The sequence below is a fragment of the Pleuronectes platessa genome, chromosome 20 (genome assembly GCF_947347685.1).
Source record: "Pleuronectes platessa chromosome 20, fPlePla1.1, whole genome shotgun sequence".
Taxonomy (NCBI): domain Eukaryota; kingdom Metazoa; phylum Chordata; class Actinopteri; order Pleuronectiformes; family Pleuronectidae; genus Pleuronectes; species Pleuronectes platessa.
The window spans coordinates 5582277-5597100 of NC_070645.1; the positions used below are offsets into that span (position 1 = coordinate 5582277).

Here is a 14824-nt window from a genome sequence, read left to right on the forward strand (position 1 = left end):
TATTTTGGTTTCAGTAAAAATGGCGGATTGTCAAAGCGTAGCTAAGAGGAAAAGGAAAATCTGTATAAGTATAAAAATAAAAAATTAAAGGATCTTTACCCATCGCCGAGTCTCGGTTGTTTCCTTGCATACATTACCATCAATGCCGTGTTAGTGTGTTGGGAGTGGGAGGTGAAAGCCTGAAAACGGTGCCGTGTTTTTCTCTTGTTGATTCTGCGACCTGGGATCGTCAGTGATTGGAGCCTAGCTTGTGGGTATTTGAATGCTATCGGCAAAGCTGGTCGGAAGAGCGCCCTCACTCAGTCCATCTCGCACTCGCACACTCGGCGTCTCCAGCTGCAGACTGAGCTGCACTGGGGCTGGAGCTTGGGTTGCCACATAACAGGCAGGCGACGGCTGTGTATACACCAACGATCAGCTGAGACGAACCGCACTACGAGCCTGTCACCACATACCTGAGGAGAGTTGATTGGATCGACGGTAACAACTGCTTCACAGCATCAATAAGCATATTTACTATATTTACTGTGTCTGCCTTTGTTTTTCCTTTTATAAAAAATAAATGGAAACCTATGGAAAGTAGTATTTTACAAAAATAAAATAAGGGAATACATACAATTATTATCCAAACTGTCTGGTGCCGGTCAGCGGGATGTATTCCTGCCCACACAAATCCAATATAGAAGGAAATAACAAACAAGTAACAATGGGTATGCGGGTTGTGGTACAAACCTGGCAACCTCGACTGCAAATTCTCTACCTCCCCCTTCCGACGAACATCCGGGACACACACACTGGAGTCACACAGCCTCAACAACTTGTAGACACTATTGCACCGGGCCACTCTTTATATCATGTATTTACCATAAAGATCAAATTTTTACGTCCACTAATACATGTTGCTGTTAGTGGACGCTGCAGTGTTTACCTGCCGCTGGAGGCGCACAAGCAGCCAGTGACTTGTTCTCTTCTGCCATCTAGTGCTTATACTTTAATATCGCAGGTAAACTTGGTGATAATTGAAAATAGCCATATGGCTGTTGATTATAACAAAACATTTAAACACAAATTGGTATTTCTAGCTACATATAATCCCCCATGATAATATTAATTATAAGAATAATTGTAACAATAATAATAGTATAACACATTTATGTAGCACCGTTCAAAACAGTTGTGATTAAGCACTTTACAATATAACAATATAAAAACAAAGCGTCAAAGGCAACAAGTAAAATAATGTCATTTGAACTCATTATTGCGAATAAAAGAATACAAAGACAACTAATATAATAATACAATGACATTTAATATTAATGGCGAAATATGACATGTAGTTAAGGACACAATTAGTTGTAATTGTCAAATTCATTCTGTTTAAGTACTTCAGTTGAACAGTTAAATGTACGTAAGCAGTACGTTAATGGCAGAGTGAAAGAACATTAAATATACAAATATAGAAAGATAAATCATATTAAAATAAATGTATGTCCTAAAAAACGATTAGAGTATCACACATACTTTGTGACTAAAAAGCAGCCTCTTCACATTTTGTGGCTGTGTATAGGCTCTATCGATGTTTCAGGGTGAATATCCATCAGATGAGGACTGCTGGGCTCCATTGTTCCTGAACAATAAGTCCCACATCATATCCCAGGCCAAGGACAAAAGAAGTTGCAGTTCAGCGTTTTGGCACACAGCACACTTTAATGTGGGGACAAGAGAGTACAAAGGGGGGTGTTCCTATTGTTATTACTTCTAGAATCTGTTCAAACAGACAAACAGACAGACACACCATTTTTTTGAGTCTCAATGCTCATTCTTAAAATAATGAGATATTCTATTTTAATCCATTGGTGCATGATTGCCCCACAATCAGTGGTCAGGAGGATTATACATTCTTAACGGAAAATAAACTCGGATCCAAGCCAAGTGATTACACATTTTCTATTAATCAATTTATTCATTAGAAAATCTGGGGCAGAATCCACTCACATCCTCTACAAACGTTGTTTCTGACCCAAGGTTACTTGTTGCTTTCGGTCTTAACACGGACTGTAGAGGGCGCTATTAAACCACTTTCTTTTTTAAACCTTTGGTACAGAAGTAACAAAACTCCCCAAACTAATACTGACTTAAATTACCCGACCACTCCCAAATAACATACAATAACTTGAAAAAAGTAAAGTTCTCTTTATTCCAATTTTATCACGACGAGGAGATCTTATCTCATAAGTTATTTGAAGATTTCTCAAGTGAATATTTCCTCAACATTCCAACATATAGGTGTGGTTCTAATGTCTGTTTGAAAGAAGGGGAAGTTTGACTCTTAAACTAATAAAAGTAATAACCTTATAATTAATAAATATAGACCTGATTAATAACTGGTCAAACTGAAGGCAAAAACTGAAGGCAAATAAATAAAAAAGCTTTTCACAATGCTTTGTAGAAGTTGTGTGTCTTGTGGTTTCTTATGAACATGAGTATGAACTATATTTCTTAGAGGACTGTGACGTCATGTCAGAGTTGTGATTGTTTTGTTTTCTTCCGTCGGCGGATTAGGCGAATTTACGATGGAGGCGTTAGCCAATGATTGAGAAGCCTGCAAACCAATAAGAACGCAGATTCAAACTAGTGTGCACGCCCTTGCAGAATACCGACCAATGACAGGATAGATTGGGCGGGAACCTGGGCGGGAGCGCAGTCTGGCTACAGATCTCAGACCAGCGGCGTGACGTCATACAGCCATACGCTGAAAGCGGCGGGCAAACACGCAAACCGTTCCCAGGCCAGCGTCTCCACAGACCGCGTCATCTGCCCTGTGGCGAAGCCGAGGCGTAACATTTTGAAAGGTTTGAGTCCCGCACACATCGGGCTCACACCGCGGAGATGACTGTCAGCGCGTGAAGGGAGGAAATCACGCACGTTTAAAGTACAAGACTCAAAGTTTTCCCTCTGGAAGGAGCCGTTGGAGTAAACACTGCAGGGAGCCATTCAACGGAGACCTCCCATGCAAAGTGAGTAGCAGCATGATATATTAAGCTGAGAACTTGTCTCTGGAACAACGAAGACAACCAAAATGCAGCAGCAGTGAGAAACTGTAAACACCACTGGGCATTAATGGAGGATAACGAGCTACAACCCAGTGACGTTCACCCGGCAGCGTGCTCAAGTTCAGGACATTCAACTTACCCTCAGGGATAGTAGCCCATTCTTCATCTTGTTCAAGTAGTTTTTACACAATATGAAAACTAACCCTCAAACTTTACGCCCACCAACGTGTACAGTGCTTCTCAGTGTGTGCTTTCAGTTTCAATTAAATTCCACCTGACGTCATGTGTAAGAGGCCTGTCTTCGTGGGAAAGTGATGTCGTTGTGTTGTTATTACAATGCTAAGCGGTCGTAGTAACGTTAGCAAGCGCACGTGAAGCTAAGGTGCTACATGCAGGGACCGTATAGCTCCGTATATGTGTGTGCGTGTGTGTGTGCGTGTGTGAAAACTTGGACCACAGGTAAAAAATCTCTTCGTGACACAAGCCCCCCCCCACACTTCCACAAAACACCCACACACACACACCCTCAGCGCAGAGAGGGCTTCCTCAAAACTCTCCAGGAAGTACGGTGTGCCAGTGCCGGTGTTTAGCCTGGTCCGGAGTCGGGGGGGGGGGGGTGTCAATGCAGGGGCCTGGGCAAGGCTATGAAGTCAAATGGGATGACAAGGAGCGTGTCACTGGCTGACTGCGACAATAGTCATGAGCTGCCAGCCCTGCTCAGAGACTCAGCACTAGGCCAGCCAACATCACATCCCAGCCCCAGCCACTTGGTATGCATACTTTGGACTTTGTAGATCATAATGGTACACTGCACCGTGTTTAATTATTTCCCCAAAACGATCTCTCTGCCATGATAGCTTTGAGCCATTTTCACATGGTGTAAATCTTCTGCATCTGTTCTTCAAAATGCAATTGCCTTTAAGGGATAGTTCACCCCAAAAAGGAAAAATTCACTCATTATGTACTCACCCTATATGCCGATGGAGGGCTGGGTGAAGTGTTTGAGTGCACAAAACACTTCTGGAGTTTTAGGGGGCAAATAGTGTTGAAGCCAAATCCAATACAATTGAAGTATATGGTGACCTCTTCAAACGTAAATAAAAACAACAGAAAAAAAACATGAAATGCCTCCATACTGCGCATATGGTGACATTCAAATTCGACTAGAAACGGCGTCATTTACTCCCTGTTTTTAGCCAAAATGTCTACTGGCCGGTGCCATGTTCACGTTAGCACGCACAAACACTGCACAAGCTTGCGCCTCTATGGTCCTGCCCAAGACATAAGCAATACTCACGAGTTCTCACTGATGTCACCACATGGATGACACCATAGGAGGAGTATGGAGGCATTTTCATTTTTTTTCTTCTGTTTGAAGTTTTCACCCTGTAACTTAAATTGTATTGGATTTGGCTGGAACCCTGAAACTCCAAAAGTTTTTTGCGGACTCAAATACTTCACCCACTCCTCCATAGTGGTGAGTACATAATGAGGGAATTTTCATTTTTGGGCGAACCATCCCTTTAACCCCCCTCAAAAGCCACACTCTCATCTGCTTCTTTATGTGGTAGAGACTCAGAGAGACCCAAGATGTCTGTAGTAATTTCTTGAAGATGGGAATGCTATTATGTTTCATTCCACTCAGTCATTTATTCCTGGTGACAGTCTGCATACTTCTTGAATGAACACATGGCGATCAGTTAGCTGAGGAGTGACGTGGGGAACTCAAGGGAAAAAGTAGTTTATTCCTTATCTTACAGTTGAAAGAGCATCTCTACAGGCAACATAAAGCAACCAAGACCCTTTAAAGTACCACTGTACTTCACTGTTGTGCAGAACATCAAGTTCAACATATTTCATTGAATTCTGTTATTTCATTGAATTGTAATATTGCAAATATCTTCATCAGTTTGCTTGCTTAATGCAATAATGATGTTGTTGTTTTTTTGATCCCCTCCTCAATACCATTATTGACTGAGAACACAAGAGACTGAGAGGATGACCCTCTCGCCCTTGTATTTGAATGCCACAGGGAGGGAATCTCCAGAGAGCCCACATTTCACTCTGTAAACTCTGTAACCTCAATGGTTTGTCTGCAGTTTTGGCCAGCTCCTTTGCTCTCGGTGGGAATAGCACAGTTCTTCTTTTAAATCTTGTCGAAAAAAAGGTGGGAGGCCTTTAGTCTAAATTCCAACGGGGTAGGGAGAGTCTCTCAGGAGACTTTGATTATAAGTGTTTTGGTCATGTAATCTCTGGTTTCTGTTTTTGAGGTCAGCAGCTAGGCATCAAGATAAGTGTCTGCCCTCTATTCACAGTTTTTTCACTAGGAATAAGATAATATTCAAGGTGATGATAGCTGCTACAATTGGCCTCCTGGATATATTCCCAGCTGGACTGAAAATGGATGCCTGTTTCTTCATTTAATGCTCTCAGTGCTGAAGTAGGATCTGACAATTTAATGTTAGGATTGATCTCAGAGGTCTCTAAGGACATCAGATGTCCACCATAATAACGCAGACTCCCGCTGCATCACACACCAACATATTGATTGACTAGATGGCTCCACTGTGATAATTTAGGAGCTAATGCTGAAAAAGCACTTAACATCAATATCTGACTGTGGTAGTTTTCGTTGCCAGATTTTTCTCTGCCAACATAGTCGGGAAATGGTCAACACTTTCAGAGATAATACAGTAAATCTATAAAAACACCTTAGAGTGACCCACCCAAAGAAGCAGTCCATGAGTGTTCAGGTGTATTCATCTCAACTTATCTATATTTTACATGGTTTTGAAATATAAACAGTGTGTTATCTAGATCATTGAAAAAATATGATAAAACCAGAGGGGACTGAGGTGTTCACCTTCTATCCAGCTAAGGATATTGTGCAGTTCAAAGCTGTGGACGTGTAGACGTGATTTAAAACATATAGCAAACGTAAGACATGCTGTATATTGTCATTGTTTATAAAATTGAGTTTTAGATGATGCAAATGGATCGTTGGGGTCTGGATCTTCTGTGCAGTACATTTCAAAATTAGAATAAAAAGATCACATTTTTTGATTGTGTGCTAAAAAGTTTGTGGTATGATTTCCTAGGAAGGTCGCCCACCACTGTGTCTTTGTAGGCAGCTGGGGTTAGGGTGGGGTCGGATGCAGCGGCTCAGACAAAGCCCTGAGTATGAGGCTTTGCCCCTGGGTTGGTTGTCTGAACAGGTGTCTTGGAGCTGCAGCTCCACATAACTCACATTCCCAGGGTTTTGTTCCCAGCGTGGAGGGTCACTCAGTAGGGGGAGGAAGGTGTGGGAGCAAGAATGCTTATGTGCCCCGGGTTCAACTCTGAAAATGAGTCTGAGCAACCTGCTTATCGAGAAAAACTCAACGCCATTGCAACTGCCTGATTTGAGTTGCCGAGATACCTGTCACCACGCCATTGTGCTGTCTGTGGCCGGGGACAAAGCTGAGAGTTGGCGTTCCAAACTCCTCGTCAGCAGCAGGGCTATTTTCTACGAGCTCAAGGTTGGGTAGGATACAGTGGCTTAAGACTCTTAATCCAAGTGTTAGTTTGGATCACTATCAACTATCCCAGAATCAAAGGACAGTGCCTTATCTTAGAAGAAGGGTCCACTACATTGCACCAAACCTCTCTTCTTGATTTTTATGCATAGCAGCAAGGTTTGTCAGTTTGATAGTATGTCAACAAGTCAAGAATCATGCTAATAAAAGAATGTGGTCATTCTGGTACTGAAGTAAAGTAGAATAAGCAGATGTTAGAATGTAAATAGAGGTTGTCCCATTGCTCTTGCTGCCTTGAGACTCAGTTTCATCGGTGTTGGCTTTTAATGAGTTCACTGCCTCTTCATTAAAACTGAGTGGATTCCGAGTCCAGGTCTCTGAGCGCTGCCGACTGACATGTTGAGGGGAACAGCTATTGCTAAACTTGGCAACATATGAAATATGAATACAAGCATGTTGTGGCAGTAACATAATCCAGTTATCAAATATGTAGATGGGATGATCAAAATATTTCCATACTTGGTATTGTGTTTTGGTCTGAGGTCTTAGAGGTTTCTCCATGATTGCACTTGCACAAAGTGTTGCAGTATTATTTCTTTTTGAAATGGAATAACTAAAACATGATGAGATGACTAAAGCAAGCTTCTATAAACTACAAGGACATATGTTTTGTCAGTAAAAACAATTTGATTCAGTTTGTCTTGGTTTTTCACTGAGGAACTCATAGTTATGGTTGTGGTGAACTGAGCAGTATATAAACACATGGTAAAACATACATCTGCTCATCCAACCATCCTTATACACATGGACACATCTGTCTCTCCATTCATTCATACTTTCCATCCATTCATTCATTCTCCAACTCACCGAAACACATACTTGTCTCTCATTTCATTCATCCATCTATTTGTCTGTATATCCATCTTTCTACGCTTAATCACCATCTTACTCCGTTTTATCACTAATCTCTGTTGAAAGTCTGCAGTGGACCTATGAGCCTCCCTGTGCACTGCTGATCCCAGACAGAGGGATTAAAGCCATGTACTTTGCAGAGTCTCTGGCAGGGTAGCAGTTGATAAGCATCACAAGTACTGATGCTGCTGTGTTGTTTTGCCCCTGCCTGTGCCCTACTGAGGTGTAGGATTTCCCTTCGCACCACCTAACTTCCGCAGTGCTGCACTGGAATGAGCCCACCCAGCAGATGCCAGGCATCAGACACCAATGCTGGCCACGTTGTATTCCAGCTTGTGTACATAAAACGCCGCCCTCGTCGTGCAGGCATGCTGCTCTCTTGACTCACTTATCGTTTGATGAAGAAAGCAGAGAGATAGAAAACAGCGGGTGTGGGAAAGCAGGTCGGACCCTCAACCCCCATGAAGAAGGTTAAACTATGATTTCTGAGCTCCTGTTTTAAGATGCTAGCTGTCAGGTTTGTGGTGCTCCATTTGCGAAGAACAGTGGTTATCTTTTTCAGCTATATCTGATGCCTCACTCCATGTTTGCATTTACAGGCAAGGACTAACTGTATGTCTGTAACAACTATGTTTTAACCACCACTCACCTGTCAGGGAAGGCTGGGATCTCTTGAATGATGTTAGGCTTATTTGTCATATGTTTTAGTAATGAGGGTTTTCCATGCATGGCCCCTAGCTAGCATTACAATGCCTATTCCCCTTATGGCAGCTCTGTGAATAATTCAACACACTGCGAGCAAACAGAACCGAAATAGATCGAAAGTGTGTTTGTGGTTCCATTCAGCAAATCACAGCAACTGTGGATAATTTCTGTCATTAGTATTTATGCTACTACAGTGTGCTCGAGGTGATGGAAAGTAGACTGAAGGAGTTAAAAAAGTCAAAAGTCAAATGGTGTAGATTTGAACATAAGCCACTGACCAAAATACCACTTGCCATCTTTGCCACATGATCCCACAGCCTTGAGTGTGCGCTATCAGCATGAGAGGAGCTATGTCATCTCTCGGTGATGAGTATCCGCTGCTGTATTATTGGACCATGAGTCTGCAATATTTCCTGAATTCCTTCCACATGCCTTGATCACAAAAGAGTACTATGGCATTAACTTAAACGTCTTGCATAAGATATACACTGTCATCCGTCTATGGCTAATAAGGACACACTTATTTTGTAGCACACACACATGACGGGCTGATGTCGCTACCATCTGCTGCTTGTTGCTGGGAGAGTTGTTGCTATATCAAATAACAGAGGGGAACACAACTTTGTGTCGCAAACAGTGTTTGTTTTAGATGTGTAATAGTGAGAGGATCTAGATGTTAAGGTCACATGAAAAGTATGTTCCTCTTTCAGGAGAGATATTTGTTCTTTGTTTGATAGAAATAAGCTCCCTTCTCCCTTCTTCGACTGTTAGAGATCACTCCAGGTAAAGTATCCTGCTTTCACCACATGACACCTCATGGCTTCCTAGCTGCAGTTTCATTTGAGATCATACGCAATAAAGAAAAGTGCAGATGGGGAAGTGTTGCATACCACTTTGCTTTTTAACCTCCTTGTAAATCTAATATTTACACACACTCACTCCATGAATGGCTGCATATAGTTAAATCATGCTTCATATCCTGGTACCACTCAATATATATGTAACCTTGCCGTAGTAAGGCCATAGCATTGGTTTGTAGTGCTGCGTAACTATTTTAAAAACAATTTTAGTCCATACTTTTACCTGCGCCTAAATGGTGCCAGAACAGATACCCCTTTGTTCAAAAGATTGCAAAATGATGATCGACAATAACAGTTTTATTTAAAATATAACATATTAACTCTTAACAGTTTAAAACCTTACCCAACTACAATAAGTTAACCCTAAATAACGTTTTCAGTGCATGATACAGCAAAATACATCACCTCCAAACTCGCCATCAATTTTCTACCCACCACAAGGGCCAGCTGTTGCGCTTGGCACATGGTCATGCAAGCAATCAAACACGGTGCATCCATCTGCTTTCAAATGTATCCTGTGACCTGCCAGGTGCTTCATTATGTTTGTGGCGTCCCTCCCTCTACACTAAATTGTTTTCAAACCTTTGCTGCATGTCCTGGTGTCGGAATCCTTTCTTGTGATATGCAGCCACACTTCCGATCGTTTAGCTCTAGGCATTTTGTTGTCCTGTCAGCTAGAGTTTTAGGTAACCACAAGCTAGCTGTTGGCTGCCAGAGGCATTTGAGAGTCTGTTTGCCACCAGAGTTAAGTGTAATGTTAACTAGGCACACATGGTGATGTAAATGTTGCCTGAAGCAGGGCAACTATTTTAGTATATATAGCTCAGGCATCAAAATTAGGCATCAAAACCTGTGTTGTGATTCGTTCCAGAAGGTCCTAAAACTGCCGCTTGATTTGCACCGGATTTTGAAACCCACAACTATTGATTTGATGACTCGTAGGAAACAGGAGGAAGAAAAAGGGATGCCTGTTTAATTTGATTTGCAGGGTTGTTTGTCACGGTGGGTGGGGTCTTGTAGAGGCCTTGAGCCCAACAGAATGGATTTGATTAGCCCAAGAGGTTTTTCTCTCGCTGTCTGTTTCTTGTCAGCTGTCAAAGGCACCCTCCAGACAGAAACACAGGCTTTCACCGGCTAAATCCCCACCTTTGTGTGAGTGCCGTTTCAAATAATGTCAGCTGTAGCTCTGTACACTTGTTGCTGTGTTTCCTGCTACCTCCTTCTGGCTGCACGGCCCCCACCACCCCTCCCAATGCTGGATTTAATCCTGTTCTTCTCTGCCCCTTTTTGCCTTTCGACTACACCCAACATCACATAAATGAATGGCAAACGGAGGTCTGTGTTTATGTGCTTGTGAATCCTCACTTTTGTCTCTGAACTTGAAAACGTGTTCTCAAGCCTCTGTGTGTATGTTTGTGTATGTGTGTTTCAGACAGGCATCCATTCATCTTCAGAACAGTATAGACCCAGTCTTGGCCTATTCCCTTGTTGCTCATTGAGTGCAATTAGAGCAATTTGACGGTGAAAACCCCTTCACAACAGCCTATTAGAGCCATTCACCATGCCATCTTCACCCTTTGATGGCATGGCCTATGTGATTGAAGCTAGGCAGTCAGGATGATTGTAGACAAGAAGATAGGAACGTGAGGTGCCTAAACAAATAAGAGACTATGTGCTGTTCTCTGTTCCCTGTAAATCAATGTACTTTTGTTGGACACTGCCCATTATCCTGCCTCATATTATCCATTTCTTACAGTACATTGTTCACTAACTGGAGGTTTAATGTCTGTAGTTGTTACCCTAGGACTTTAAGAGAAATAAGGTCTTATCAGATCTGGTGGAAAGAAAATGCATCTTAAATGCATCTTAACTTGACCATGGTACAATGTGTTTAACTGACTTCAAATTAATTGTACCAGTGTCTGTGTGTGTCTATAGCATATAATCTTAACACCCTTTCATCAAGGGTGAGATATATAACAATATGACAATACCATTGTCCATAGCCAATGGCTGACAGTCTTCTCAGTGTTGAGCCCAGTAGTGGCACTGCATCACACAAGTAAGGCCACATAATTCACAAATGAGCCAACCCTTTGCAGATATTTTGAGTCGTCAAAGTAAGAAAAGCAGGGATGTCATTAACAAAAACAATGGCACTGTTCTATTCAAATGTTCCTTGAGGCTGTGCAAATAGGTCAGTACACAAAACAACAGGCCCCAGACAGTGAACCAGCTAAATGGAATTCAGCTAGCTGCTTCACTGCATTTCCATTGGTGTGTAGTAGATGTTGTTAAAATGGTAATTACACACAAGAAGAAACGTTGTGTTTCATGTGTGCATTACTCTTTAATGTGTCCGCTGTTTTGTGTTACTGTTCGTTTGATGGACATGTTCTTGAGTTGTTGCATGCTCGTATCACTTTGATCTACTGGGTCAAATTGGTGAAGTTGTGGGCAATCAGGTTGCTTTATTTTCTAGTGTGATGGGTTTTCTCACCATACCCAAACTGCAAAAACTACCCAAACACATTTCCTTCAGTAACAATGTGCTCATGTTGTAGCCAAGTGCCAGTTTTGCCACATTAGTAGTTAAGTGTTCAAAAGCTGTCTTTAAAGGTTCATTGTGTAGATTTGAGTGACATTTAGTGGTGAAGTTCCATGTTGCAGCTGAACACCCCTCACCTCACCCTCCCCTGCCACACACGAAAGAGAAACTGTGGTAGCCCTAGTCCTCATAAAAACTCTAAAGGGTTTTAGTTTGTACAGTTTGGACTACTATAAAAGAGAGCACCTGCTCCCCATGTAACGTATTTAAATATAAATTGCCCATTCTAGGGTATATAAAACAACTAAACATACAATTGAGATGATCACACACTATAGTGAAAACATTACCAGTATTATTTTATGTTAAATTTCTGCCAATAAAGATCTTTAAGTGGCGTAGATAATACAAATTCTGCATGAGTAGCTGCCATAATATACATCTAAAACTGCCCCAGATGTAATTTGGTATTTGCCCTTTACTTTAGATTTAAACAGCTGGAATCATTCTCTGCTGCCTGTCATATGGTGCCGTAGTATCAAAGGGCAGGCTTTGCTGCTAACTTAGCTCTTAGCTCACCACTAATTGCTAAGTGACCCCCTGGAAAGGCCTTGGAGAGGAGGTTCTTGGCTCTGGTGAAATTAAAGTGTGATATATATATAGTTTGCTTTGGATTGGCGGGCTTTGATAACAGAAGACATGTGGTGTTGGTGCAGCAGTGTGGTGTGTGTAGGAGTAGTTTACTTTGTCCACAATGGTGGAGACGGGGCCATCTTGTAGTGTGACAAGTCAGTTTGGATTTGAATAGATTTTGAATAGATGGCAGGGTGGAGCTGGGGTTTGGTTTACTGGGTCAAAGAGTTGGTTTATGGTGCAACGGACATTTAACAAGTAGAACAGAAAAAACTCAATAGACAATACAGAATACATAACCCACAATTATACACCATATAGGGATTTAAACCATATTTATTGATTCATGATTACAAATTAAAATGAGTAAATAAAAAAAACTCTTGTGTCCCACAAGAGTTTTTCAGTCACCACCTTTTTTATATATTATATATAAACTCTAGACATATTATTATATGTCTAGAGTTTTTTTCTATCCACCCAGTTTCCTCTCCAACTTCCGGGGTCGTCGGCACCAGATCAAGACAAAGCTGCTCTTTCTCTGTCTGTTTCGTCCCTTCAGCGGCTGGATGCTAATCTGACTGACCATCAGCAGCTTCTGTCGCGGTCAGGGAAAGACAGATACAGAAAGGCTGCGATAGATAGCGAAGGAGGGGTAGGAGCGGAGGGGTGCGGTGGCATGGAGCGTGATGACTGGACCATTTGGCATCTGGTGAACAGAGACGTATTGTGTGCCAGTGACATACACTGCTTCTTAACGGGAGGAAACTGGTGTTAAAGCTCTAAATGTTGAACTGCCAGGGAGACATTTCCCAACCACACACCTGACAACAAAACATCTTCAGGGATATGATATTAACAAATGTACAATATTTAAAGGGTAAGTTTTCATTATAACGTGCCTGGAGATTTGTTTGACGGACTGAAGTAGAATGTCAGGCTTCATGTTAAATCTGCAGAGATAAATCTTTGGCTGTTGATCTGACAGGAAACTTCAGTGGAAAAAGTCTCATGTAAAGTATCATCATTAGTCAGTGTCATAGGATAATGCTGTGAGCAGGCTTAATATAGAAACACCAGTCACAAGGGCAGAAAAGGTTAAAGATTCAAGCTTCGTGTGAGGAAGAAACGGTCCTTACTTTTATAAGATAAGCTAATTTAGCCAGTACACTGTTGTCCTGTTGTGTTATCTTGAGACATTGACTTGCAAACATTAATTTGAAATTAAATCTGAAAATTAGTAAATTGCATTTTGAAATTTAGCTCTTATGACATCTTTGCTCTATGTGACCTGCAAAGACCTAGTCTACTACTACCTACAAGAGGAAAAGAATAGTGATCATATTGATCTTTAAAGAGCAACTCAGTAGATTGTTTCAATCGAACTGAGACACATGAGTCAGCTAATGTCTCATCTTCAAAGCACTGGTGACTGAGCTGCTTGTGTTGCAGAAAGGATTAGAGCTTTTTTAGGATGGACAGATGCAGACTTTACCAAACCTCATAGTGAGGCATTGTTCTGCTTTCTCTGTCTGTCAAAACTAACCTGCAGTTGAAATTTTTTCTGATATCCAGGTGTAAAAACTTCAACCCAAAAAGGTAGTTTCCTAGTATTACATTACATGTCCTTTAGCGGACGTTCCTATCCAAAGAGACTTCCAATTAGTGCATTCAACAATGGTTCAATGATAAGGGTTCAGCATCTTGCCCAAGAAAACTTCGGTTAGATTGTTTCTACAAATTACTCAAAATGTATAATATGTAACAATTCTTCATTAAAATCGTGAAAAATGACCAGATCTATGTTTAGGTCTATATATAGGCCTAAACATAGATATATATATATTTTGTTGACTTATGCAGTGTTCAAACCCAGAGATATCCATTATTTCATAGGCAATGACATAGTTGGTGTTGGTATATTATGTTATATTATATACTATTTATACTGTACTATTTGTATATACTGTCTAACAATAACATTACCATCATATCATCAGTACTATTACCATCATCTTGCCACTGCACCTTATCTACCTATTTATCTTGTGTTCCTGTTTTTTTAATTCTTTCTACCTAAATATTTTTTACTTTATTCTATTGTATTGTATTTTATTGTATTCAAATATACCTGCTGCTATGACGACTTAATTTCCCTTCGGGGATGAATAAAGTAATCTATCTATCTATCTATCTATCTTCCACATGTTTGAAAGCATACCTCATTTTGCATAATCAGCTGACAGAGCTGTCGGATGTCAAACAAAGAGGTCAGCTAGCTGTTTTAGTCCTGGGTTTCAAACCAGTTTATTGTTTGAACCGTACTAAGCAATGGGTCTTATCTGTCATGATCCTCCTCAGCACAAACTGTATTCCAAACAAACACTGTAGCGGCTGATTTTGCTGAGTAGTGCAACTTTAGGGAGAGGGAGGAACTGATAAAGAGTGAGCTCAGCCCTTATAGTGTTTGGAATAAAAATATACGAAATCTCGGGTAAAGTGTTGAGTGCTGATAAAAGCGTTTCTAACCTGATAAGATAAATCCTCTGCATGTTCATTTGAGTCACAAGTTTATTTCAACGTTGAAAAGCTTTGAGA

General features: G+C 41.1%; 2 protein-coding genes and 1 long non-coding RNA gene across 6 annotated transcripts in view; 1 reads left to right on the forward strand and 2 right to left on the reverse strand.

Moving 5' to 3' along the window:
- The window catches only part of waca (WW domain containing adaptor with coiled-coil a), a 30400-nt gene extending 30023 nt beyond the window's left edge, over positions 1-377 (reverse strand). For 3 of the 4 annotated variants that reach the window (XM_053412394.1, XM_053412392.1, XM_053412390.1), the window contains exon 1: positions 100-376. In XM_053412394.1, coding sequence (XP_053268369.1) covers positions 100-140 — 41 coding nt within the window. In that variant the 5' untranslated portion in view covers positions 141-376. Of the gene's footprint in view, positions 1-99 lie in introns of all 4 variants that reach the window. The other variant, XM_053412393.1, reaches the window with a different exon arrangement.
- A 913-nt stretch (positions 378-1290) lies between these two features.
- LOC128425763 (uncharacterized) lies at positions 1291-3327 on the reverse strand. Its single transcript, XR_008333172.1, has 2 exons — positions 3193-3327; positions 1291-1704 (listed from the first exon to the last, which is right to left on the reverse strand). It is a non-coding gene; the product is annotated as an uncharacterized LOC128425763 (long non-coding RNA).
- Positions 2814-14824, forward strand: part of mpp7a (MAGUK p55 scaffold protein 7a) — a 134337-nt gene continuing 122326 nt past the window's right edge. The window contains exon 1 of the mRNA XM_053412545.1: positions 2814-3017. The gene's annotated coding sequence lies outside the window, so the exon portion shown is untranslated. The remainder of the gene's footprint in view (positions 3018-14824) is intronic.